Below are 26,740 nucleotides of genomic sequence, written 5' to 3'. Positions count from 1 at the left end.
CGCCACAGTTACGTAAATTGGCGGTTTGAAGTGCTGTGTGTGTTTCCAGGCGCACATTGCAATCGTATATATTTCTTGAAAGCTGCTTTTTCTCTTTCGTATAAGTTTCCAAAGGATGAAGGGCGCAGGCAGATGTGGATACAGGCAGTGAAACGAAAAGATTTCAAGCCTACTGCGCACACACGCATCTGTTCGAAGCACTTTGAAGAAGATATATATATATATATATATATAAACAAAGATGATGTGACTTACCAAACGAAAGCGCTGGCATGTCGATAGACATACAAACAAAATTCAAGCTTTCGCAACCAACGGTTGCTTCGTCACGAAAGAGGGAGAGAGAGGAAAAGACGAAAGGATGTGGGTTTTAAGGGAGAGCGTAAGGAGTCATTCCAATCCCGGGAGCGGAAAGACTTGCCTTAGGGGGAAAAAAAGGACAGGTATACACTCGCACACACACACACACACACACACACACACACACACACACATATATCCATCCGCACATACACAGATACACCTATATATATATATATATATATTTGTGTGTGTGTGCGAGAGAGAGAGAGATATTTATTACCAATAACGCTTCCCACTCCAAAAGCAATGGCAATGTGCATTGCTACTACATAAGAAGAAAGGATGATTTTTACTATCCTGGATTAAATCTGACTTTGGTACAAAAAGGGGTGAGTTATGCTGGTATTATTTTAAAGAACAATTTGCAAAAACAAGTTAGGGGTTTGATTTCTCATCAGGGTTTAGTTTTATTTTGTACTTCCCAGTTACAAAACATACGAATATCAGAAACAAATACTGAATACCATTTGCAAAAAGGTAGTTGTATGGCCTATGTTAGTTTCCAGATAATAAGCTGTAATGTATGGGATAAATAATATGCTGCTACAAAAATCTTTGGTCATTTACCAAAAAGCATTAAAAGCCTGACAGATAGCCAACCAGCATTTAAAATCAAACTAAAAGAATCTATGAATGACAGCTCCTACTCAGTAGACGATTTCTTAGGTATAAATAAGTGATTGGAAGAATTGTCATCTAATGATAGGTCTACCTTTCATTAAAGTGACACATCATTGCGAAGTATCGTATTCAATTTCTGTGGAACAAGTATTCATGTAAGTAGGTACTGATTTTGTAGATATCTTATTTGATACATCTACGAAACAAACTGTTTAAACCAAAAAAGAGCTTTCAAATGAAACTGCTTTACGTCTTGTGGGTGAACGACACAATTGAGTTCGTTACATTCGATGTGAACACGTGTGTTTACGTTACAGGTTTCGTTGTTTATGCCGATTTATGAAGTCTATAACACTTTCTACAACCAAGGCACTAAAACACACACACACACGCAATATTTACATTTTATGCAGTCCATAACGCGCATTGTTAGTAGAGAATGCATCTCATAATTGCTAACACTGAAATATTCGCGGCGAATATATTGCCGAACATCGAAAGTGTTTCAGCAGTTCACAAAGTTCATTGTGAAGTAATGGCTGTAAAACTAAATTTGTACATTGGTTACGCAATAATTTATCACTTCTAGCTGTGTTTACATAAGCTACATTTAATGTGGTGAAGTTAGCAGGAAATCCACTGAGAAATACTGGGAGTGAAATCAGGAATCAGAATGCTGCCTTGAACTCCCGCCGACGTTCTGCCAACAGTCACGTGATTCTATGTTGCAGCCACGCCAGATGTATAGCCGCTGCACTGCTTGCCCAGTCTGTTAGTATCTATGGTCGAAGTCTAAGACGCATTTCGGCAGGAGTGAACTTCTTACGAATCGTATCCGTTCTCCTTTTTTAGACCTATCAGATAATGTTTCAAAATTTCCGGTAGGTCGCCCTGTTGATTTATTCACAGTTTCAGATTTCCCATCAATCGGAAAGTATACTATCGTATTTAACCAACTTTCGTTCTTCTTGAAAAAATAATCTTGTTGCTGAGCTGCTTGCTTATATTTGCCTCTTGAATTTGTCAACAAAATCGAAATAGTAGACCTCACTTCATCAGGAATTACGCCCTTTTGTCAACGACGATGACCACTTGCAAATCGTTTGACCAATATTCTTTTGTTAGTAGAAAGATCTCTTTTCTCGAAAATCCGTTACCAAATCAGGCAGGTCAGATAGACATGAAATTTAAAAAATTCTATGTCATACTTATTTATTTGTTTATAATTTATTTCTTTATTTAGTATTTATTTCATTAATATTTATTTAACTTGCGAAATTTATTTATGTATGAAAATTTTAATTTTAATTATTAATTCATGCATTATTTACTTATTTATTATTTATTTATTCATTTAGTTAATAATAATTTCTTCACACGCTTTTAAAAGCGTTAAAAAGCATCTCTATAATGTATGTACAATAATTGTTTTTCAAAAAACGTACTTTTTCGTAATTATTAACGAAAAATGGAATTGGTGCAATTAGGTGCATCTGAAGGTTAATTTACGAAGTTAATACTATATATATGCGGATCCAGTGCAAAAGAAAGCTGAATGTCGCAGAATTCGTAACTTATGTCTATTTTTAAGCACATTTTACAACTTTCTTGTGCATTTTCCAGTGTTAATTAAATAAATGAATAATTAATGACTGAACAATGATTTAAATGCAGGGTGTTTACGCCACAGGACTACCGAACAATCCGAAAAAAACACGGGAATTTTTTTAATCCGGGAGAAAACTGGGAAAAACCCTGGATTTTTCGGAATTTCGGGAATTTCTCATTATTTTAGTTTCCAGTTAAACTTTTGTAATTTTGACTGGTAAGAATTGATACTCTAACAAAGAATATTATTGTATCCCCATACTGCAGAATAATACCACAGCAATAAAAGATAAGCAAAAGAAAAATTCCAAAATAAAACTTTGGTTTCCAAGGAAGTACGCCATTTACACCAACAAAACGCCATGCACACACAAGCATCTGCCAACACCAAAATGTGTCAAAGACCTTAGGACGGAATGTATGCAATACTTCATAACAACGAACTGCTTCCTTTGAGCATGACATCACAACTCTTTACATTTGGTTCGTTTGAGTATTTGCCAGTGGGCTCGTGCACATGTGCAGTTCAGTTGCGTATGAGCAGTACCTTCTCCCACTTCTGACTATAGTGCGCGCAAAATGCTCTAGCCGCTAGATGCGCAGTCGGCTGGGGAACACGGGCAGAGCGGTAGTGGTGGGGGGTCGCTCAGGGGGCTGTAGGGGAAATGCCAAGTGCTGGAGGGGAAGTGCCATTTTTTCACTTGCATAGTGACCATTCAGAAAGATCTACTGTCACCTTGACAGAAGGGTCGTGAATGGCGAATTTTGAGTAAAACCTAGGCATTTCTATGGTTGCTTTGTCAAAATTTGATTCTTTTGCCAAAATGCAGTGGAGTCTACGCCATCTGACCTCACTGACATGATGTGCAGACACAGTTGTGAGAGAATTCTGAAACAATGGTTTATTGAGTGTATAAAGTGAGGAGCTTAGGAAAAGTACAGTCAGTAGCTTATGATAAAGCACATCCTCAATACAATGAAAAAAACGGGCCACATCATCACATGTGTTATTCCAAAACACATTTGCCAAAATCACATATCGATATCTGAAACTGTTTATGAAATATAAGGAATGTTGTGAATATTTCACTCTGACTTACTTGCTGGCGCGGCGTAATCGCAAATGAGTGAGCTACATCAGATTAATTGTCTCGAGATTGGTGAAAGATAGGTACCTCTACCCAAGTCTAAAGAAAAATTCAATATGTGAGCTAAATTTCATATGCAACAACATATTATGTAAGGTGCACTAAACGCAAAATCACATTGACCTCTATTTTTCATTGCACAGGGCGCGCACCTCGATTCTTTCATCGCTAACTGGCCGAAAGGTGGAAAAATACTTATGGGCCTCCCTTTGTGAATAAACGAATGAACTCGCCCAGTGCATTGGACGAAAACTGGTCACTGGGCATTGGCCACCATATCCTGCGCGAGCTATACTTGAAGCCAAATGGTAACCGCAAAAGTGTTTCTGGCGCGCCCAAGCTTCCAGATTCGCACATGCCCAGAGTAGTCTGAGTTACAGGAGGGAGGGGAATGGTCTCCACTTGACCCGTGTTTATTCCATCCGCCTTTATTTCGAAGAAGGAATAATAAATGAGATGAAAATTACTACAGCAGGTGTTTAGTACTGCGCCGGTATCCCCACCGCAATGGGAGCCTACAGTGGGTGCACACCTCACATATTATGAAAATATAAAACAAAGAAAACATAAATTGAAATGCAAAGACATAGAAGTGGAATAGAGACGGTGTTGCTGCTGCAATAGAGTCCCCAGGAGTCAAGGAGGAAAGACCAGCACTATTCAACGCCGTCCCTGGGCATCGGGCACTGTGCTGTCATCTTCGAAAATATTTAAGGATCCACAACACGGAAAAAGTATCTGGGAAGACATGATGGCGAGCTCCCGCATCTTGAAGCCATGCTTCAAGAGGTCACTCGCGGACTGCTGGGACCATGTCCCCCTCCAATTCAGCGTGACAGATGTGAAGGAGACATACGAGACGCCGGTACGCAGGTTGAGGACGACACGCCGGATGGACGGCGTGTTGTACTGGGTGTTTAAAAATGAATATCTGCGCTTTAAAGCTTTATAATATTTATTACATTAAACTTACAGTTATAGATGACATGTTCAAAAATGGTTCAAATGGCTCTGAGCACTATGTGACTTAACTTCTGAGGTCATTAGTCCCCTAGAACTTAGAACTACTTAAACCTAACTAACCTAAGGACATCACACACATCCATGCCCGAGGCAAGATTCGAACCTGCGACCGTAGCAGTCGCGCGGTTCCAGACTGTAGCGCCTAAAACCGCACGGCCACTCCGGCCGGCTGGATGACATGTCAAATGAAAGATCAACTCAAACAGTTTTAGCAAGGTCTTCAGTGATTGTAGCAACAGCTGCTTCAATCTAGTTTCTTAATTCAGGGAGGTCTACTGGTAGTGGAGGCTTGTACACACGATCCTTGATGAAGCCCCAAAGGAAAAAATCGCATAGCGTTAGGTCGGGTGAACGTGGAGGCCATGCAGAGCAAGAGCCCTGTTGTTGGGTCCTTTGCGGCCTATCCAGTGCTCGGCTATAGACTTGGTGTGTGCCGTGTGACAAATTGTGCTCACATTGAACATTTATAAGGTTCTTTGTGAAACTGTTTGAGTTTCTCTTTCATTTGACATATCATCAGTTTAATATAATAAATACTACAGAGTGGTCCATTGATCGTGACCGGGCCAAATATCTCACGAAACAAGCATCAAACTAAAACACTACAAAGAGCGAAACTCGTCTAGTTTGAAGGGGGAAACCAGATGGCGCTATGGTTGGCCCACTAGATGGCGCTGCCATAGGTCAAACGGATATCAACTGCGTTTTTTTAAACAGGTTCAAAATGGCTTTGAGCACTATGGGACTCAACATCTGAGGTCATCAGTCCCCTAGAAATTAGAACTACTTAAACCTAACTAAAAAAAGGACATCACACACATCCATGCCCGAAGCAGGATTCGAGCCTGCGACCGTAGCGGTCGCGCGGTTCCAGACTGAAGCGCCTAGAGCCGCTCGGCGACATAGACCGATTTTTAAACAGGAACCACCATTTTTTATTACATATTCGTGTAGTATGTAAACAAATATGAATGTTTCAGTTGGACCACTTTTTTCGCTTTGTGATAGATGGCGCTGCAATAGTCGCAAACATATGGCCCTCAATTTTAGACGAACAGTTGGTAACAGGTAGGTTTTTTAAATTAAAATACAAAACTAAGGTAAGTTTGAACGTCTTATTTCGGTTGTTCCAATGTGATACATGTACCTTTGTGAACTTATCATTTCTGGGAAAGCATGCTGTTACAGCGTGATTACCTGCAAATGCCACATTAATGCAATAAATGCTCAAAATGATGTCCATCAACCTCAATGCATTTGGCAATATGTGTAACGACATTCCTCTCAACAGCGAGTAGTTCGCTTTCCGTAATGTTCGCACATGCATTGACAATGCGCTGACGCATATTGTCAGGCGTTGTCGGTGGATCACGATAGGAAATATCCTTCAACTTTTCCCCAGAGAGAAATCCGGAGACGTCAGATCCGGTGAACGTGTGGGCCATGGTATGGTGCTTCGACGACCAATCCACCCGTCATGAAATATGTTATTCAATACCGCTTCAACCGTACGCGAGCTATGTGCCGGACATCCATCATTTTGGAAGTACATCGCCATTCTGTCATGCTGTGAAACATCTTGTAGTACCATCGATAGACATTACGTAGGAAATCAGCATACATTGCACCATTTAGATTGCCATCGATAAAATGGGGGCCAATTATCCTTCCTCCCATAATGCCGCACCATATATTAACCCGCCAAGGACGCTGATGTTTCACTTGTCGTAGCCATCGTGGATTTTCCGTTGCCCAATAGTGTGTATTATGCCGGTTTACGTTACCGCTGTTGATGAATGACGCTTCATCGCTAAATAGAACACATGCAAAAAATCTGTCATCTTCCCGTAATTTCTCTTGTGCACAGTGGCAGAACTGTACACGACGTTCAAAGTCGTCGCCAAGCAATTCCTGGAGAATAGAAATATGGTACGGGTGCAATCGATGGTGATGTAGCATTCTCAATACCGACATTTTTTAGATTCCGGATTCTCGCGCAATTTGTCTGCTGCTGATGTGCAGATTAGGCACGACAGCAGCTAAAACACCTACTTGGGCATCAGCATTTGTTGCAGGTCGTTGTTGATTTTTCGCGTGTGGCTGAACACTTCCTGTTTCCTTAAATAACGTAACTATCCGGCGAACGGTCCGGAAATTTGGATGATGTCGTACAGGATACGGAGCAGCATACATAGCACACACCCGTTGGGCATTTTGATCACAATAGCCATACATCCACACGATATCGACCTGTTCCGCAATTGGTAAACGGTCAATTTTAACACCGGTAATGTATCACGAAGTAAATACCGTCCGCACTGGCGGAATGTTACGTGATACCACGTACTTATCTACGCCGTCTATCACAAAGCGAAAAAATTGGTCCAACTAAAACACCCATATTTCTTTACGTACTACACGAAAATGTAATAAAAATGGGGGTTCCTACTTAAAAAACGCAGTTGATATCCGTTTGACCTATGGTAACGCCATCTAGCGGGCCAACCATAGCGCCATCTGGTTTCCCCCTTCAAGCTACACGAGTTTCGTTCTTTGTAGTTTTTTCGTTTGATGCTTATTTCGTGAGATATTTGGCCCGGTCACTATCAATGGACCACCCTGTATAAAGCGTTAAAACCCCGATATTCATTCATAAACACCCTGTATTCCGCCGCCTTCTGCTTGTGCACCAGTCGAGCCCAAGGTGATGCCGACTATCTGGACGTCGACTATGCGGTCTTGGGCGTGTCTGACCGCGATGATGTCAGGCTTGCGGGTCCTGGTATACGAAGATGGGGCTCCACAGACAGTCTCCATGTGACCCATATTTACGTTTAGTGATTTTACTGTTTCCTCTTTGTTTGCTGTTCCCATGTCAAACGAAAACAATACGGATTTCTGTGGCCGGGAGCTATCAAGTGAATTAAAATACTTTCACATAATTATGGAAGGCTAAAATATATTATTAGTTTCAGTTTTATGATTTTATTTTATTTCCACTTTTTTGGCAGTCAAGCATTAATCGCGTTGTAGAACAACAGAACAATGAAGCTATTTTTGTCGGTTTGCTAAAGAAATTTGGCTTTAATTAATCTTTTCCGATTAGACAGTCAATTTATTTTAAACGAAGCTCTTCGTTCCACAGTATTGGCTAGTTCCAACTGTTCGCTGAATTTCAAGTGCACGTTTTTATCTTCTGGCACGTATGGCATTATGCCATAATAAAAACCAAACATGAGAGAATGCAATACTGGTACTTCAAGCAAATTTACAGCCTGAAAGCCACACTGAAAAGCTTAATATCAGGTTGGAATTTTCTTCATTGTGAGTTTGTCTGTACGAATGTGCACTTCAAGCCGAATTATGCATTTTAGTATGAGTCACGAAATTCCGATGCTCTTGGAGTATCCTCTGATGTCCGATTTCTTTTATGGAGTAATATCAGATCCCTTAATGCCTTATACGAACATACGGGCTTCCTGCGCAATCGTAGCTGAGAACGCGCTATAACGCCTGTTTTCTGGCGCTCTCTGGCAACTGCTAAAACGAACCTGTTTCTAACAGGTCTCGGGAAAATATTGCTAATGGTGGCTTGAAAAGCGTTATTTTCAAAGTAAGTTCCCTCTTACGCAAGATAAATTATGTTACTTGTGAGAATGTGTGATGAATTTCTTAAAGCACAGAGCGTTTTACTCTCGTTTTAAAAATTAACACTCTGAGGACCAGCCACTTAGAAGAATTACGAGACCAGAAGACAGTTATGTCATTATTTTAAACTTAATTGGCACATTTGTGTGATGTATCTTAAAGTGTAACACGCGCAAAAAAGACCAATATAACATATGAAAGCTTAGCTTCTGTTGTATATTATTAATCTTCGAGACCTATGTTATATGTGAAAGTTTAGCTTTCCTTCAGCTACACCATGTGTATTAATGTTAACCATTAACTTTTCCTATTTGTGTGTTCGCGCTATTTAACAGTGATGTTGCTATTGGATGACTACATCACGTCTCTTACGCTCTGAATATCTGCTGTCATAGGCTGGCGAGGTCACGTGACACGATCTATGATTGGCTTAAAAAAGGGTATCGCAATCATGATTTCAATGCTTCGGAAACTAGTGTGCTGTGTTTGGTTGAATTCGAATTTATACTTCCATAATACGAAAATATGCAGCTTATCGTAATACGGAAAAATGCAGCGTACCGTTACATGTTGCTGTACATTAAAGATCTGTCCAAAACTCTGTTTTTTGCTGGGTTTAGTTTTATAAAGTGCCGGAAGTTCTACACTGGTGTATAAAATGTTAACCATTCAAAGGATTGATAAGTTTTATAGTTCCGTGGAAAAGTATAGTAAACAGAATCGGTTCTTGGTAGAACAACATTGTAATAAATGAAAAGCTTCAGTTTCCTTTTGTTCTACAATATTACTTTTATCGTGTTAACCAGCTTTCGGCTTACAAGGCCATCTTCAGACATTTACTGAAAAGTGAGTATTATCACCAAAGAAGTTACAATGTTTGCAAATAGCATTGGAAGAGAAGTAACATGTCTAGACTGAAGCAGAAACGTACAGTATGTAACATTTTCCTACTATGTTAAGAACATGACAGGCCAGTGTATTTTTAATAGCAAAGTTAGTAGCAATTACTAGGCAACAGTGGGGTATGTTCTGATTGTGACAAATGCTACATCAGTTAGTCAGGCAGAGACATAGCAACTAGGCTGGCTGAGCATGAACGCAGCTGGAGGTTGCAGAAGTCTGACTCCACATTTGCTGAGCATGTACTGAGTGAGGTCACAACTACCAGTCAGTGTCCCATGTACTTAGCAAACAAAGGCCATAAACTCAACCTCATGGAAGCCCTAACAAACATCTTGCTCACAGTCCAGATCTAATCCTAAATGACCAGACACAGCTCAACACTCCCCCTCTCCTAAACTTCATATAATCATCTCTGTTGTTGATTACTTCCCACACTGTCTGTTCCTACATATCCCCATTCTCCTGTATTCATTAAGTTCTTTTGCTTTAATGAAGTTGTCTACGTATTCAATATAGACTGTAAGTTCAATTGTTAATGCTTTCTTTTAACTGTACTTGTATTACTGCCCATGTTTAACACCTATTGTAGTTGTCTCATCAAATATTGTTTATATTTTACTTGGTTTATTTATTTAATGCAAAGTGTTACATAGCCACAATTTTGAATATATTGTTAATGTTAAAATGTAGTGCCACCACACTCTCAAAGATTGCATTTACTGTATGTTGCCTCAAACGCCTCCATTTTCCTGCATTTATTTATTTCTGTTTATCTTATTGATATTGCTTAAGTTCCTTATATTCTGTAGTTACACTGATAATTGTTTCTTCTTTTAATTGGTTTGTGTATCACTCTCCATGTTTTATTAGTTTTGTTTATTAATAGAAACTGTTATGTAGGCATGCTGTTCCTATTTTGTGTAAAAGTTTTTCCTGTCTACTTTTATTTATTTTACGTTCAATTTTTTACTTTTTCATTGAATTACCACCGCACTATGAAAGATGTTACTTACTGTATGTTTCTGCTTCAGTCTAGACGAGTTACCCCTCTTCCAATGTTGTTTGCAGACATTGTAACTTCTTTCGTGACAATACTCAGTAAATGTCTGACGATGACCTTGTAAGCCGAAAACCGGTTATCACAATAAAAGTAATATTGTAGATCAAAAGGAAAGTGTAGTGTCGCTTAGCATGGGAAAAGTGTATTTTCACTAGAGAAAAAGTCTATTTTTTAACTGGGAACTCCGGAAAAAATCCGGGAATTGTTTTCCTTGTCCACGTACATACCCTTAAATATTTTTTAATTGGTACATACCTCCTGGAACACCTTCCATATTGAAAATATTCGCTTCACTTACACGCAATACAAATTTGTATCTTTAACTACAAGACTGTTTTGTAACCTGGCCGGCAGCACGCACCACTAACTATGAATTGCCGCCTTTGACCTCAAATATAACGGACGAAATGAACAGCTGATCGTCCACACAACTGGCATTCAGTAGTTCCTACTTTACTATAGCCAACCTGATAGTTCAAAATCCCTATTCAGAAACCTTTATTTTTTCCTTTTTGGCCACGTTTTCAAGAATCTGGCCTGTCGTCCAGTGTGGTAACCACAGCGCTGTTCGCTCGGTTTCAAGTTATGGATGAAAATGCGCCATGTCACTGGACCACTGGACTCGCATTCTGGAGGACGACGGTTCAATCCCGCGTCCGGCCATCCATATTTAGGTTTTCCATGATTTCCTTAAAATCGCTTCAGGCGAATGCCGGGATGGTTCCTCTGAAAGAGCACGGCCGACTTCCTTCCCCATCCTTCCCTAATTCGATGAGACTGATGACCTCGCAGATTGGTTTCCTCCCCCAAATCAGCCCAACCCAACCCCAACCCAACCCCAGCCCAACTGGGCCACAAATGTTCGCGATTGGTTTGAAGAATATTCTGGACAATTAGAGCAAATGATTTGGCCACTCACATCGCCCGACATGAATTCCATAGAACATTTATGGGACAGAATCGAGAGGTCAGTTTGTGCATAAAATCCTTCACCGGCAACGCTTTTGCAATTACGGACGGCTATAGACGCGGCATGGCTCAATATTTCTGCCGATGACTTCCATCGAGTTGTCGAGTCGCTGCCACGTCTAGTCGCTGCACTAAGTCGGCCAAAAGGAGGTCCGACTTGGTACTAGGGAGTATCCCATGACTTTTGTCACCTCAGTGTGGACGGTAATACGATATGCACTTGGATAACACTTCCTCGGGTATTGTACAGAAAGGTGTGCTGTATTCGCCGTGTTTCCTTTTCAGCAAGTTTCCAGCAGAACTGAAAAAACTCCAAATATTTAAAATTTCAGTTGAAAAGTTGCCTAGTGGCGCGCTCCTTTTATCCTGCACAGGAGTTCCTCGCAAAGGTTGAGAACTTTTTTCTAGACTACACCATCCGATCAAAACTAGCCAGACACTCGTATGAAATACGGAATCGACCACCAGGTACAACGAGAAGCGAACCCTCCAGTATGAAAGGAGGCGGGGAGTGTTGTGTTGTTCACAGAGACGCGGTAACAGCACAATGGGACGATGAGTGAGCTCAGTGAGTTCCAGCGTACACTAGTTATTGCATGTCACCCGAGTAACAGTTCCACCAGTGACACTTCAAACCTTCTAAAGCTGCCTAAGCTGGCTGTTGGTGATGTGACTGAAGTGAAAACGCGAAGGAACAACCACAAGTGAACCTAGCTAGACCAAGCATATCTAATGTTTTGACTGACAGGACCGTCGAGCATTGAAATGAGTGCTTGCAAAAAATCCCATGACATTAACGGAAGGAATCGATCGTGTGTTTTAAAGTGTTACCACCTGTCTTGGTAGCACAGCGACTGTGCGTAGAGAGTTAAAAACTATCGCTTATTTTGGTTGAGCAGCTCTTCATAAGCTAGACAGATCAGAAGTCAGTCCCAAACGACATTTGAAGTGGTGTAAAGAGCAACGGCTCTCGACGTTGAAGGACTGGAAACGAAGTGATGAATTTCGTTATACCCTGTGACAATCCGATGGAAGGGTTTGGGTTTGGCGAGTGGCTGTGTGACGCCGCTTCCTTTGGACGCAAAGATGAAAATATAAAAATAGTACCCAAAACCCAATACAAGTCCCAAACCCAAGATCCAAATTTCATAAAAAAAGAAAACAAAGTCCCACTGTGATAGCATCACTTGAATAGTAGCAAGTATACTGAAGAGAAACAATGTAAAAACAAATGGAAAAGAAATCCAGTATAAAGTAACTTAGTATTTTCGCAAGAGAAACTAAAATAGAATCCCTTTTGTATCAAATTGAAGTAAAAGTAGATCGCAAAGTTGTATACTTATAGATCACGGAGTAGAACAAGTGATCTCAAAGAATACTCCTTGTGAGTACTCTTTGAGGACACCGTGGAATACAGAAGATAAAGTTATACATTGTTAATGTGCTTCTGGGGCTTGCTTGATCGTGTCGTAACTTGGCGTGAGTTCTTATACGTAGGCGATACGAGGTTGTTTTTACATTTTGGAGATTTGCGATCTGCTAGAAATCATTAAGCTTGAAATAGGTAGACCAGCAACTTTGAGTACATTATTACGTAAAGTCAAGATAGGAAAAGAACCGAAATATGTCTTAAATTGATTATTATCAATGAGAGACTGAACTTTGTCCCAAAGTGATAGACTGCTGGTAATTTAACGAAAAAGGAAGTGAATATTAGTGAATATTAGTATGGATTTCGTTACAGCAACTGGTGAAATTTGGATGTTATTGCAAACTCTTTGACTGAAATTTACATAACTAATCCCACCCAGCTTAAAGAAAGATTACTTCTTTAAGACAATGATAGGATGTGCTTAGACTATAATAAACCAGCATAACGTGAATTTACCGTGTTTGACGTTTATTTCAAATTAAATAATATTACGAAACGTTTTATCAGTGCAACGACACAGATTAATAAGCACTGCTTATTTTATATATATATATATATATATATATATATATATATATATATATATATATATATATATATATATATATACTTAAGTATGGATTAGTACAAAACTATTTGGGCTATTGAAAAAAATCAGGAACTCAATGCATGTAAGATATAAGCAAAATAAAAATGTACTTGGACAGTTTTGCATCTGACTTTGCAGATGGCCACTTTTGCTTGCAACTGAAATGGCCATGGACAGTTTTTAACCTGACTAGTTGTACATGAGGAGAGGATATGGGGTGAACATAAAACTGTGTATTCAGTTTTAATATATTTTAATATTTCTGAAGGTACATGGTGTAACAACTGACAAACTGCAATCCACTTCATACATCATATCTGGAACAATGTCTTCATCTTCTCCTGCTAGACATTCTGATTCAACTGATGCCCCTGACCCCCTGGAACCTAGTAATGTCATGTACCACGACAGGGATTCACGTTCCCTCCAGGACTCACCATAGTGTTTCTCGAGGAGTTTTGAAACATCCTCCAGTTTCTTTTCATAAATAGGAACAACCGTGTTCGTAATGCAGCTCGAGTTTATGTGTCCTAAGTGTCCCCACGTTTGCATACGGACACTGGTAGGTTGATTTTAGATTTATAATTAGGCTCCCCTTGGACTTTTATAGCATTCTGAGAATGTGTATAACTTTCAGAATAAACAGCTGTAAGAGACCACACAAGTACAATGTTTACATGCTGATGGTAGCCATCTTGCATTACAGTCACACGACCCCAGCCTTCAGTGCGATTTGTCAAAAGGGACAAGGCACGTTTTGCACCCAACTTACTGATGGACACGGACAGTTTTGAATCTAACCACACTTTTCGTGAGCTGTTTTCCATAGGACATGGAGAGCTTTGAGCATAAATAGCATTTCAAGCAAGTGTAAAATGTCATGCTCTACAATCCAGAGTTGCCAACTCAATTTTTTAAAAAAGTGGACATGGACAGTTTTGCATCTAAGCGACTCATATATATATATACAAGTTATCGTACTGATTCAGGCTATTTAGCTTACGTAAACCGAAAACTTTACTGGAGAAACTATTGCTGTATATAGACTGTAACCATGATTAGTGCAATAACAGAAGTTTGTATGCACCTGCGTGTAGACGTGCTCGTGCACGTCGGGGAGCATGTGGTTATTTGAGCTGGCCGGTACAATTAACACGCACTCGGTGTGAATATAGTGCAGCAGGACAGACTTCTTTTGTAACGTTCCTCATCAGAAAGTGTGTACACATTCTACCGTTAGCTGGCCGGAGCACGAACTGCATCAAAGAACATTTTCAATAGAAGGAGCGGTTGCAGATAGAGAATGCTACCTGCCATTACGTGTAGTGATCGAGCGAGGTGGCGGAATGGTTAGCACACTGGACGCGCATTCGGGAGGACGACGATTCAAATCCGCGTCCGGCCATCCTGATTTACCGTGCTTTCCCTAAATAGCTTCAGGCAAATACCGGGATGGTTTCTTTGAAAAGGCACGTCCGACTTTCTACTCCATCCTTCCCTAATCCGATGGGACAGATGACCTCGCTGTTTGGTCCCGTCGCACAAATCAACCATGTGTAGCATGAAATGTGAAGTACAGAAGAGGTGATGTGGTATGGGGGCGTCTCTTGTGGTCCCCTTATGGCGCTTAAGAAAACGTTAAATGTGGAAGGATATGATCGCATTTTACAGTATTGTGTACTGTATGCCGTAGAGGAACAGTTGGGAGACGACTGGTGTATCAGCGTGACAATACAGCCTGTCATAAAGCAGCTTCTGTGGCGCAATGGTATGTGAACGGTTGTTGTTGTTGTTGTCTTCAGTCCTGAGACTGGTTTGATGCAGCTCTCCATGCTACTCTATCCTGTGCAGGCTTCTTCATCTCCCAGTACCTACTGCAGCCTACGTCCTTCTGAATCTGCTTAGTGTATTCATCTCTTGGTCTCCCTCTTCGATTTTTACCCTCCACGCTGCCCTCCAATACTAAATTGGTGATCCCTCGTTGTCTCAGAACATTCTAGTTAAGTTGTGCCACAAGCTCCTCTTCTCCCCAATTCCATTCAATACCTCCTCATTAGTTACGTGATCTACCCATCTAATCTTCAGCATTCTTCTGTACCACCACATTTCGAAAGCTTCTATTCTCTTCTTGTCTAAACTATTTATCGTCCACGTTTCACTTCCATACATGGCTACACTCCATACAAATACTTTCAGAAACGACTTTCTGACATTTAAATCAATACTCGATGTTAACAAATTTTTCTTCTTCAGAAACGCTTTCCTTGCCATTGCCAGTCTACATTTTATATCCTCTCTACTTCGACCATCATCAGATATTTTGCTCCCCAAATAGCAAAACTCCTTTACTACTTTAAGTGTTTCATTTCCTAATCTAATTCCCTCAGCTTCACCCGACTTAATTCGACTAATTCCATTATCCTCGTTTTGCTTTCGTTGACGTTCATCTTATATCCTTTCAAGACACTGTCCATTCCATTCAACTGCTCTTCCAAGTCCTTTGCTGTCTCTGACAGAATTGCAATGTCATCGGTTAACCTCAAGGTTTTTATTTCTTCTCCATGGATTTTAATACCTACTCCGAACTTTTCTTTTATTTCCTTTACTGCTTGCTCAATATACAGATTGAATAACATTGGGGATAGGCTACAACCCTGTCTCACTCCCTTCCCAACCACTGTTACCTTTTCATACCCCTCGACTCTTATAACTGCCATCTGCTTCCTGTACAAATTGTAAATAGCCTTTTGCTCCCTGTATTTTAACCCTGCCACCTTCAGAATTTGAAAGAGGGTATTCCAATCAACATTGTCAAAAGCTTTCTCTAAGTCAACAAATGCTAGAAACGTAGGTTTGCCTTTCCTTAATCTTTCTTCTAAGATAAGTCGTAGGGTCAGTATTGCCTCACGTGTTCCAACATTTCTATGGAATCCAAACTGATCTTCCCCGAGGTCGGCTTCTATCAGTTTTTCCATTCGTCTGTAAAGAATTCGCGTAACAGTCCTAAAATGAACTGGTCTGCCCAGCGTCCCGGCGTGAACTCAGTGCAGCATTATTGAACCGAGTTACAACGTCGACCTCGCTTCAGATACCAGCGTCCAACACCTTCCCATATTTCGGCTCTTGAGGAAGAGTGGGCTACCATTCTTCCATAGACATTCATACACCTCTTTGAAAGTGTCCCAAGCAGAGTTCGTCGTATAGGCGTAGGGTGGACTCACCCTTTATTAATGTCCCCGAACAGGTGCCCGGATAATTACACTCAGATAGTGTATGATATTTATTCGTACACTCTCTCCTCGTTCTTTCGTGATTTATTACTTCTTTCATTCTTCTGTTTATAAAACTTCTAATCAGCATTCTGTAAGCTAAACGCTAGCTCGTTCCATAACCAGGTAGCTCCGACTCCCATAGTCTAACGGGACCTGATAAATAAGCAAATAAGATAAATTAGTACATCGACACCTGATTTTTGTGTCTGTGGACCCGGCCGGAGTGGCCGTGCGGTTCTAGGCGCTACAGTCTGGAGCCGAGCGACCGCTACGGTCGCAGGTTCGAATCCTGCCTCGGGCATGGATGTGTGTGATGCCCTTAGGTTAGTTAGGTTTAATTAGTTCTAAGTTCCAGGCGATTGATGACCTCAGAAGTTAAGTCGCATAGTGCTCAGAGCCATTTGAACCATTGTCTGTATTGGCAGGGCGTCTGTCTCTCCTGATTTCGAGAGACACGGCCGTCCAATGATCCTTCCACGCCGTCTCTGCTCTGACGGATATCCTTGTGACGAGCGTACGTGGTAGGTTGCCTACGTGACGCTTGAGAGCGTGTGTGGAGATGTGGTAAGGAAGACGTAACATTGGAAAGTGCGACATTCTCCTGCCGCTCCCCACTTGGGCCACTGGAACAGGCCGGGGACTGTGGGTTGCGCAACGTCGGTGCCCGGCCGCGGAGTGGGGCTTTCTCCAGTCTCCTCGCGGCCGGCGTCTGTTGTGTCGGAGCCGACGGCTGCGCCATGAGCTGGGCGGCCGCCTTTCTGCTTTGCCTCGTCACTGGCCAGGTAAGCCGACCACATTCGCAGATATTTTCCAGTTAATAGTTCTGCAGCTGCTCAACCCTAGTGAGGCAAACTGAGTAGCTACTTGATTGAGAAGAAGCGGCTCCGATCTCATAACTGACACACGGCCGGGAGAGCGGTGTGCTGACCACTTATCCCTCCGAATCCGCAGCCTGTGGGCAAAGGATGACACGGCGGCCGTTCGGTACCGTTGGTCCTTCATGTGCTGTTCGGTCGGAATTCACATTTTTAGCTCCGCAGCTAAGTGACACTGTGACGTAACGTAGCCATTGTCACAACGACTGTCAGCAGGAGTACCGAGAACTCAATAGTATTACATATTTTCTTTGGCGGATTTTTGGCCGGTGCTGTTAGAAAGGTCTCATTTCTTTCTCTCCCATTTTTCCGTTAACGCAGCCGCAAGACTGGGCATTCTGGTATGGCATTAAAACTCCTGTGTAGTGCTCGGTAGTCAAGTGCCACGCAACATGGATAACATTTCTAAATGCCACGTAATTTTCAAAAAAAAAAAAAAAAAAAAAAAAAAAAAAAAAAAAAAAAAAAGAAAAGAATGGATCAAATGGCTCTGAGCAATATGGGACTTAACTGCTGAGGTCATCAGTCCCCTAGAACTTAGAACTACTCAAACTCAACTAACCTAAGGACATCGCACACATCCATGCGGCAGGATACGAGCGTGCGACCGTATCAGTCACGCGGTTCCAGACTGAAGCGCCTAGAACCGCCCGGCCACAACGGCCGGCGCTAAATCCGTCGTTTTATTACATTATATCGAGATCTCAACTATTACATCGTCATCTTTATTGTATATAGCAATGGGTGACATTAGTTCGAAGTGTAGAGTTCATGTTAGTCTCCTGTACGCCCTGGCCGGCCGGAGTGGCCGTGCGGTTCTAGGCGCTACAGTCTGGAGCCGAGCGACCGCTACGGTCGCAGGTTCGAATCCTGCCTCGGGCATGGATGTGTGTGATGTCCTTAGGTTAGTTAGGTTTAATTAGTTCTAAGTTCTAGGCGACTAATAACCTCAGAAGTTAAGTCGCATAGTGCTCAGAGCCATTTGAACCATTTTTTTTTTTTTTTTGTACGCCCTGCACTACCAATGTTGTTTACTACGTGACATTTTTGACTAGTATTACCTGTGATATGCACTGAACACTGCTATGTAGAAGTTGAAATCTAGATCTGCTGTAGTAAAACGACGGATTTCGCGGTCGATTGCTGTTCTTCTGTCCATTGTCTGTATTCAACCATCGCTGCCCATAACGGGATCACATCGATTCCAGTCTGATTAGATCTATTATAGTTTACACAACATCTACATTCATGACCTGGTCGTATAGTGCAGTGCATAGAGTGCTAACTTGTGAAACAGAGAGGTGAGCCATAACGAGTCAAAGTGAACCAAATTAGCTACTGTTGGTCTGGCACACCGACTAGCACGTATGCAGCTTTTACTTTTCCCACAATGCTGTGCGACTACCACACAAATTCCCCCTCCCCCTTCAAGGCGCGGTTCCTGTTTTAGTTCTGGGAACAAGAGGGGGAGGATCTAAGTCCCTCCCCCTTACCCCCACTACCATTAAATTTAACTTGCCGTCACCCCTACTTTAATGTACCACAGATATCTACGATAATATTAATAATAACAGTAATAATTTGCTTACATCAATACTTAGAGCAGCACTTTAAACTAACACCCAAGAAATTGTAGTTTAGTGAAGTATAAACACTTGAAAAGCATTAGTCCAAAAATTGTAATGTATATGTTGATTTAAGAGCTATAATAGTAATATAGTATTACAGCTTCGACAACATCAAAATTTACACAATATAAAATCGAAATATGCTTTCACCATTATCAGTATTTTACTTGGCGCTACGATTGTGAACACAAATTTGCAGACCACAGCGTGTGATTGAGTTAGTTGGTTAGTTAGTTGCTTTTTCCATATATCAAAGTCATTACAAACATTATAATTTGTGATGTGGAAACAAAACAAGATTAAATCCTTATATACAACTAAATAAAAATAATATTTATGTGATGACTACATTCTGGTCATTTATAGGTTTTTCTAATGAATAATTATCTCTACTCAAGAATTCCTCTGTAGTACAGAAAGAGTTGTTAAAGAGAAAGCTCTTTAATCTATGTTTGAATACATTTTCGTTATGTGTTAGATTTTTTGTTTCCTTGGGTAGATTGTCAATGAATTTTATAGCTGCATATTTCACCCTTTTGTGTAAGAAAGTTAGACTCATCAAAGGAAATGCAGATCGGTTTTCCTTCTGGTGTTGTGCTTGTGAATATTTCGGTTATTGTCATACTTACAATTGATCGATTGTTGACAGCTAATTTCAAAAGTGCATAAATGTACTGTGAGCCTGTGGTTAATATCTATTTATTTTATTTATTTATTGCTTATTTAGCCTGACCAGATTAGAGCCTTAAAGCCCTCTCTTACGTCTTACCAGGAACAACACACACAAAAATTATTACGTAACAATCACAATAATAATAAAAATATACATTAATAATAATAACAATAGTGATACTAATAATGATGATAAAATAATGAAAGAATTAAGAATGGTATTAATTAGTTATTACATAACGAACTCAATAATTTCCACTATTAACAAAAGGTGACAATTTGTAATAATAATAATAGTAACACTAATAATAACAATAAGAAAATAACAGAAGCATTAATAATTATATTGATTATTTTAGCACCTGAAACCGTGTTTAATTAGAAGAACTGGAAGGAATAAATAAAGACGAGAGAACTGAAATTGAAAGTGACAGTGACAGGTAAGAAGGAAGAGAATTTCAATAGAGAACTCTGTAGACAAGGGGAGGGAAAGTGGTAGGGGAGAAATGGCTGACGAGAGTGAGCTGCAAGAAGAGATAGCTATTGTGATAGCAGGTGGGCGATTAGCTGTCTTTCCAAGTTTGAAAGGATTTTAATTTCCCTAATATTTTTAGGAAGATTGAGCCAAAATCGGATCCCGGCTGCTAAAAGATTTACTTGCAAGATGTGCGTGTGAACGCCATGCCCGATTGTAACTACTTTCTTTTATGCAATGAATAATTTTTTGTCTACGCAAGGAGTTACCCTAGAATATTATCGCATAAGACAACAATGAATGAAAATATGCAAAATATCGTAATTTACTGAGTCCTGTATCTCCAGAGTTGCGAGTTATTCTAACGGCAAAAGTAAGCGAACCTAAACGTTTTACAAAGGTCTGCTACATGGTCTTTCCATTTCAATTTTACATCATTACGCTCACTTAAGAAATTCTGAGGGAAATACTGTTTTTTTCAGTCAGTTCTGTCAACATTCGGGAGCAAGGTCTTGCCCTTACGTCTTACCTTACACCGTCTCCTGTTTGCCTTTTCTACTGGTGGCCTCTTGAAAAGTGTCTGATTTCTTGTCGGCACCTGGTACATTCAGCTCGTGTGTGGGTGCCTGAACCTGGTTAAAATGTTCTCCACAGGCAGTCAGGACGCAAGCTCTCCAAGCAATAAACTGGGAAGTACTCTGTGTTGAACGTCGTCTGCAAATTTCTGGAATTCCTTGATTTTCGAGACTCTCGCATTACTATATTGCCGCAAGTTGGTTGGAAATCTGAAAACTAATGTATTCTTGGCTGCCATGACCCTCCTTAGATCCGCGCTCCTCTCCACATGAGAAACATGGCACACGACAAACGTAAAACGAAAGAACTACGAATATCGTTTTCATTATTTTCAAACAGAGGAATCTTCTTCCCTTTACATTAAAATATTGTAATATGCAGCATGGCGCACGAAATGTGTCACCACATTATTTTTGAATAAACACTTTATTGTCAAGAGAAACTCAAAGGAAGATATACTACCATGGAAAACGCTTTGTGGAGAACTGTTCTAACTCAGGACAGTTTCAGTATGTCCACCATTTTGACTCTTCCTTCATACGAGCGCTGATGTAAGGATAACACTAAGGCACATGTCTTCCGTGATTTCATTGCAAGCTTGCAGAATAAGGCATCTGAGCTCCATTAAATCATGTGAACGTATCGGGAAAATTATTTTCTTTAGGTTGGTTGGTTGGTTGGTTTGGGGAAGGAGACCAGACAGCGTGGTCATCGGTCTCATCGGATAAGGGAAGAATGGGGAAGGAAGTCGGCCGTGCCCTTTCAGAGGAACCATCCCGGCATTTGCCTGGAGTGATTTAGGGAAATCACGGAAAACCTAAATCAGGATGGCCGGACGCGGGATTGAACCGTCGTCCACCCGAATGCGAGTCCAGTGTCTAACCACTGCGCCACCTCGCTCGGTTTTCCTTTAGGTATCCCCAACGAATCAAGTCACATGGATTGAGATGTGGACTATTGAGGGTTGGGGGGAGCAAAACTGTCCGTCGTTAAAACGATCTGGAGACAATTCCTTCAAAGAAAAAGGGCCCAATAAGTCCACGATTGGAAACAGCGACCCACACTGTAATCCTCGGAGCGTACTGTCGTCGTTCGTGAAGCACTTGCGGATTTTTGGTAGCTCACTTTCTGCAGGACCTGACCATCACTGCCGGCCAAAGTGGGCATGCGGTTCTAGTCGCGCAGTCTGGAACCACGAGACCGCTACGGTCGCAGGTTCGGATCCTGCCTCGGGCATGGATGTGTGTGATGTCCTTAGGTTAGTTAAGTTTAACTAGTTCTTAGTTCTTGGGGACTAATGACCTCAGAAGTTGAGTCCCATAGTGTTCAGAACCATTTGACCATCACTTTCCAGGACAATGCTCAAGCACGTAGAGTGCAAGCTGTTGCTGATTTGTTTGACTGATGGGGCTGCTAAGTGCTCTACCACCTAGTGCACTCTCCTGACTTAAGCCCTCGTGAGTTCAACTAGACTTCTAAAAAATGGTTCAAATGGCTCTAAGCACTATGGGACTTAACATCTGAGCTCATCAGTCCCCTAGACTTGTAACTACGTAAACCTAACTAACATAAGGACATCACACACATCCATGCCCGAGGCAGAATTCGAACCTGCGACCGTAGCAGCAGCGCGGTTGCGGACTGAAGCGCCGAGAACCGCTCGGCTAAAGTGGCCGGCTCGATTTCTAAACTGAAGGAAACACTTCACGGCATTCGCTTCAGAACTGCTACAAATTCGTCGGATAATAGACCTCTGGCAAGGTCAGTAAATCTTTGAAACACGTATCTATTTTGTACGAGCTGTAAATAAATAGTTGCCACAATTATTACAACCCTCGTACTTAACACTAGCAATAACGGCTGAGAAGTAATATAAAAAAAAGAAGGGATGGGGCTATAGTTAACATGGTGTGGCATGAGTTTTAAATAGAAGATATTCAATTTATCATGACTTCCCGAAAACAGAATTTTATGGATTTTTTTGCCGATCGTGTGATAAACGCTCACTTCTTGGGCCGGACTCATACTTGGTTTGGGCTGCATGCTGCCCGCGGGCCGCGCGTTGGAGTTCGCTGACCTAGACTCTATGCTGTGTTGTACCAGCGAATGTCGTTTCTGGTTTCTACTGAATTGTATTGCAAAGTTTTCTGTTGCGTGGAAGCTGCAAGGTGGGGAGACTAGGGCTACACAAATGTGAACAGCTCCAGTTCTGTGCCAGAAGGATAATTACCTGCAGCGAAAGTTGTCACACGGCTGATGTCAAGCGGAACAATTATGAGATGCCTTGGATCGTGACTACAGCGGGAAACGAGACCTTGACGCAACGGTTAGTTAATTACAGTTGCCTTAGTTAGTCTGAGCTTGTGCAGTATCTAATTTCGGAAATAGCAGTGTTTAATTATGATACAGCTGATGAGTCACAACACTGTAATCCATATCTGCAAAAGTTTTGCTTCAACCCTTTTCGTCACCCTTCTGCCAAAGGAATATTCCTCAATACGTGATATCTGAGTCACACATTCACTGCACTTGAGTAAATATGGCTTATATTAGCATACATATTTGTGATATAATCTCTTTACTACCTTCAATATTATTACTAGTCTTCGTTTTACACCGATGAATGCAGCATATGCTTTTAGAGAGGATTGAAGTAAAATGGGGAGTTCTGGCTACGGCGAAGATGGAAATGAAGTCTGCGGCACGGTGCTCGGAGATGACATAAACTAAACTGCAGGTGTTAGCATTTGCAATAACTTGTCTAAAAAAATTCAGCCATAGCAAGTTCAGGGAGGGATGCACCTCGGTAGTGAAATACTGTGTCCGCGGAACGATCTAGTACCAAATTGTTTTATTATTTTCATAATGATCGGAAGATGTGTGGGAGAAACGTATACATATACGTTCAAAAGCTTGCCTGAATAAATATGAAAGATGTCAAAGTATAATGAATGCGAGTGAATATACCAGATGCAGTCTGGTACACTAAGTATCTTGCTGTCTTGGTTGTGCCTAATTCGTGGTAATATTGTTTACAAGCACCGTTTGAATGTACCATAAAGTGCAAACAAGGCACTTCACATTTGTTGCAGTGTTTTTTTCTTAATTTCGTAGTGCTGCCTCTATTTTCTTAGTTCGACGAGACTGTTGTAGGACAGGGAGTTCAGGAAATAAAGCCGATATTTTTAATGTGTTTGTTCTCCAACCCAGAGAGTGAAGCGGCTTGTTCGGCATCCGACCCGTCTCAAAAACATGCCTGAAAATGGGGAATTAGCGCTATTTTTAGTTTACACTGCCAGACAAAAAAAGTGGACAACCCAGAAAACATGTTCGGGTCTCAACGTGACCTTATACAAGTATACACTATCGGCGGTTATTTAAATAATTAGATACACAATTCTCTCCAACAGGTAGGAACCCGTCTAGGATGCATTAGGTTGTTCGCGTTTAGTGTTGTTACGAGACCCGGTAGTGTTTATACGGGCTGTGAACAGCGTCAGATGTCGAGTGGTCGCTGTGAGGAGCACGGAGATGCCGCGTAGGCATATGAGACAGCGTTATCAGCACCTGACAGTGTTTGAAAGGGGCCTGACTGTGGGTCTCCAGTTGGCCGCTTGGTCGAATCCCGAACTATCCAGATATATGAGGCAATTGCATGTGAGAGTGGCCCGATGGTAGGCTGCATGGGAACGTGAGGGCAATAATACTCTTCGTCAAGGTACCGATTGACAACATCTGACCACCTCAAGAGGATCACCGTATCATGAACTAAGCGAATTGCAACCCCTTCACATCTGCGCCTTCCGTCCGAGAACAAGTAATGGACTTCCCTCAACACTGTATGGCATCCCGCACCATGGGTCAGAGAGTAGCAGACTAACAGAAATCGGACTATGAAGTTATTTACCCCGGTGTAGGCTGTCATTAACAGCACGACATTAACGGCCGTGATTGGAGTGGTGCCGTAACCGAGAAGCGCGGAATTCTGATGAAAGACATCGCATTGTGTTCATCGATGAATCGTGGTTCTAGATTTTCCCAGATCACTATCGTTTGCGACTATGGCGGCGATCTGGGGAGAAGTCCCAATGTTCTGGAGGGGCAAAGCGGTGTTACTATTGCCGCTGTAGTGTGGGGAGCTGGCGAGTATGACGTCAGGTTACAATGAGTAGTGAGTGAGGGAACTCTGCCGGCACAACGGCACGTCAGGGACATCCAGCGTGCTTGCGTGTTACGGGCAAAAGAGGTGCGACGTCACGCTGATAAGGAGGTTAATAATTGCCAACTTCTTTGTAAATTTCACACGATTCTGTAACCTTTGAAATAATATCGCTTTCCCTCTGTAATCTTACCCTCCCACACATCACCATTAAATTTCTCTTAGTCTCTTCAATATTTTCAAAAGCTTCGTGTGGCGTAAGATATACAAAAGGAAACTTTTTACTTATCTTCATTTTCTCTTTTTGTTGGCTCCACTTCTTGCGTGTAGGGGTACATTCTTGCGGCTGAAATTTTGATTTAACGTTGTGGGTCTCTGATGAAGTACTGTCTGCTGCTATGATTTTCCTTTCTTTTATCCCATTCTTCTATACCACGTTGACTTCACAATCTCCGTTTTCATAAAACCATCAATACATTGTTGTAGCCAAAATTAAAAAAAAACATGTTTTTCCATCAGAGGCATGGCCACTACTCCTTACATTCTGCGGTACTCACAATATTCCAAAGAGTGGGTACATTCTTGCGGCTAAAATTTTGATTTAACGTTGTGGGTCTCTGATGAAGTACTGTCTGCTGCTATGATTTTCTTTTCTTTTATCCCATTCTTCAATACCACACTGACTTCACAATCTCCATTTTCATAAAACCATCAATATATTGTTGTAGATAAAAATGAAAAGAAACATGTTTTTCCATCAGAGGCATGGCCACTAGTCCTTACATTCTGCGGTACTCACAATATTTCAAAGAGTTTACAAAGCAAACGAATTTACAAACTTTCTTTACAAAAGAAAAATCCTCGTCACAACACATCACTACTTTGTAAATGAGCCCAGAAATAAATTTTATAATTATCGTCAGATTGTACAATCAATAATATGAATTTTAAGTATGCCACAATTTATGATTTCAAATATTTCTAAAACAAGAATAATTTTAACGTTATACGTATCGATTGTAACAAATTAATTTCTTTTTATAGATTTTATCCTGAATATAATACATTGTACACAAATTCAAATGAAATTCTTTCACCTATACAAGACTCGACAGTATACATCTATCAGTTCTTTCTATATAAAAAAAGGAAGTGTTAGATGAGGGTGTCCTTACACCCCTCAACACCTGAAGCTGCATTTCGTTCCCTTCTCCCCTTCTGAATGCTTCACGTCTTTGCCAGGCGTGGTATATCTTAGACGGTACGTCGTTCTGTATATATTTACGTGTATAAAAAGCCGATGACTTATGCGACATGCGCTGTGTAATTGAACGTCCCACTAATGTAGGCACTGTTGTGTGTCAATAATAGGGCGAAATGAATCCCCACTCCACAATTCAGTGACGGGGAAGAAACGATACCTTCTTTTAAAGAAAATCACTTTAGAAATCTCCATTATTCAGTCATACACCTTAGTTACTATATCGCGAATTAAAAAAAAAAAAATAGTCTGCGTCTTCGTTTAGAGCGTTACACTGCGTCAAAACATAATTAGATGGAAATGAAAAAGGTAGGGGACGGTTTGCACATTGTAGATAGTGTAGCTAGGAATACATGATGTTTCAATTTAATGAGAGATTTTACGATCATATGAACGAATACACATTTAGAGATCGATGTAAGAAATTTCCAGCATTTCCTACATTTTTTATGAGACGC

General features: G+C 41.0%; 1 protein-coding gene across 1 annotated transcript in view; it reads left to right on the top strand.

Annotated features, from left to right (window-relative positions):
• The first annotated feature begins 17,339 nt into the window (after positions 1–17,339).
• Positions 17,340–26,740, top strand: part of LOC124798426 — a 62,631-nt gene continuing 53,230 nt past the window's right edge. The window contains exon 1 of the mRNA XM_047261832.1: positions 17,340–17,418. Coding sequence (XP_047117788.1) covers positions 17,374–17,418 — 45 coding nt within the window. The 5' untranslated portion in view covers positions 17,340–17,373. The remainder of the gene's footprint in view (positions 17,419–26,740) is intronic.

Source organism: Schistocerca piceifrons, chromosome 5, assembly GCF_021461385.2.
Source record: "Schistocerca piceifrons isolate TAMUIC-IGC-003096 chromosome 5, iqSchPice1.1, whole genome shotgun sequence".
Taxonomy (NCBI): Eukaryota; Metazoa; Arthropoda; class Insecta; order Orthoptera; family Acrididae; genus Schistocerca; species Schistocerca piceifrons.
The sequence above is the reverse complement of the archived record's forward strand: the minus strand, read 5'-3'. Positions and strand labels throughout refer to the sequence as shown.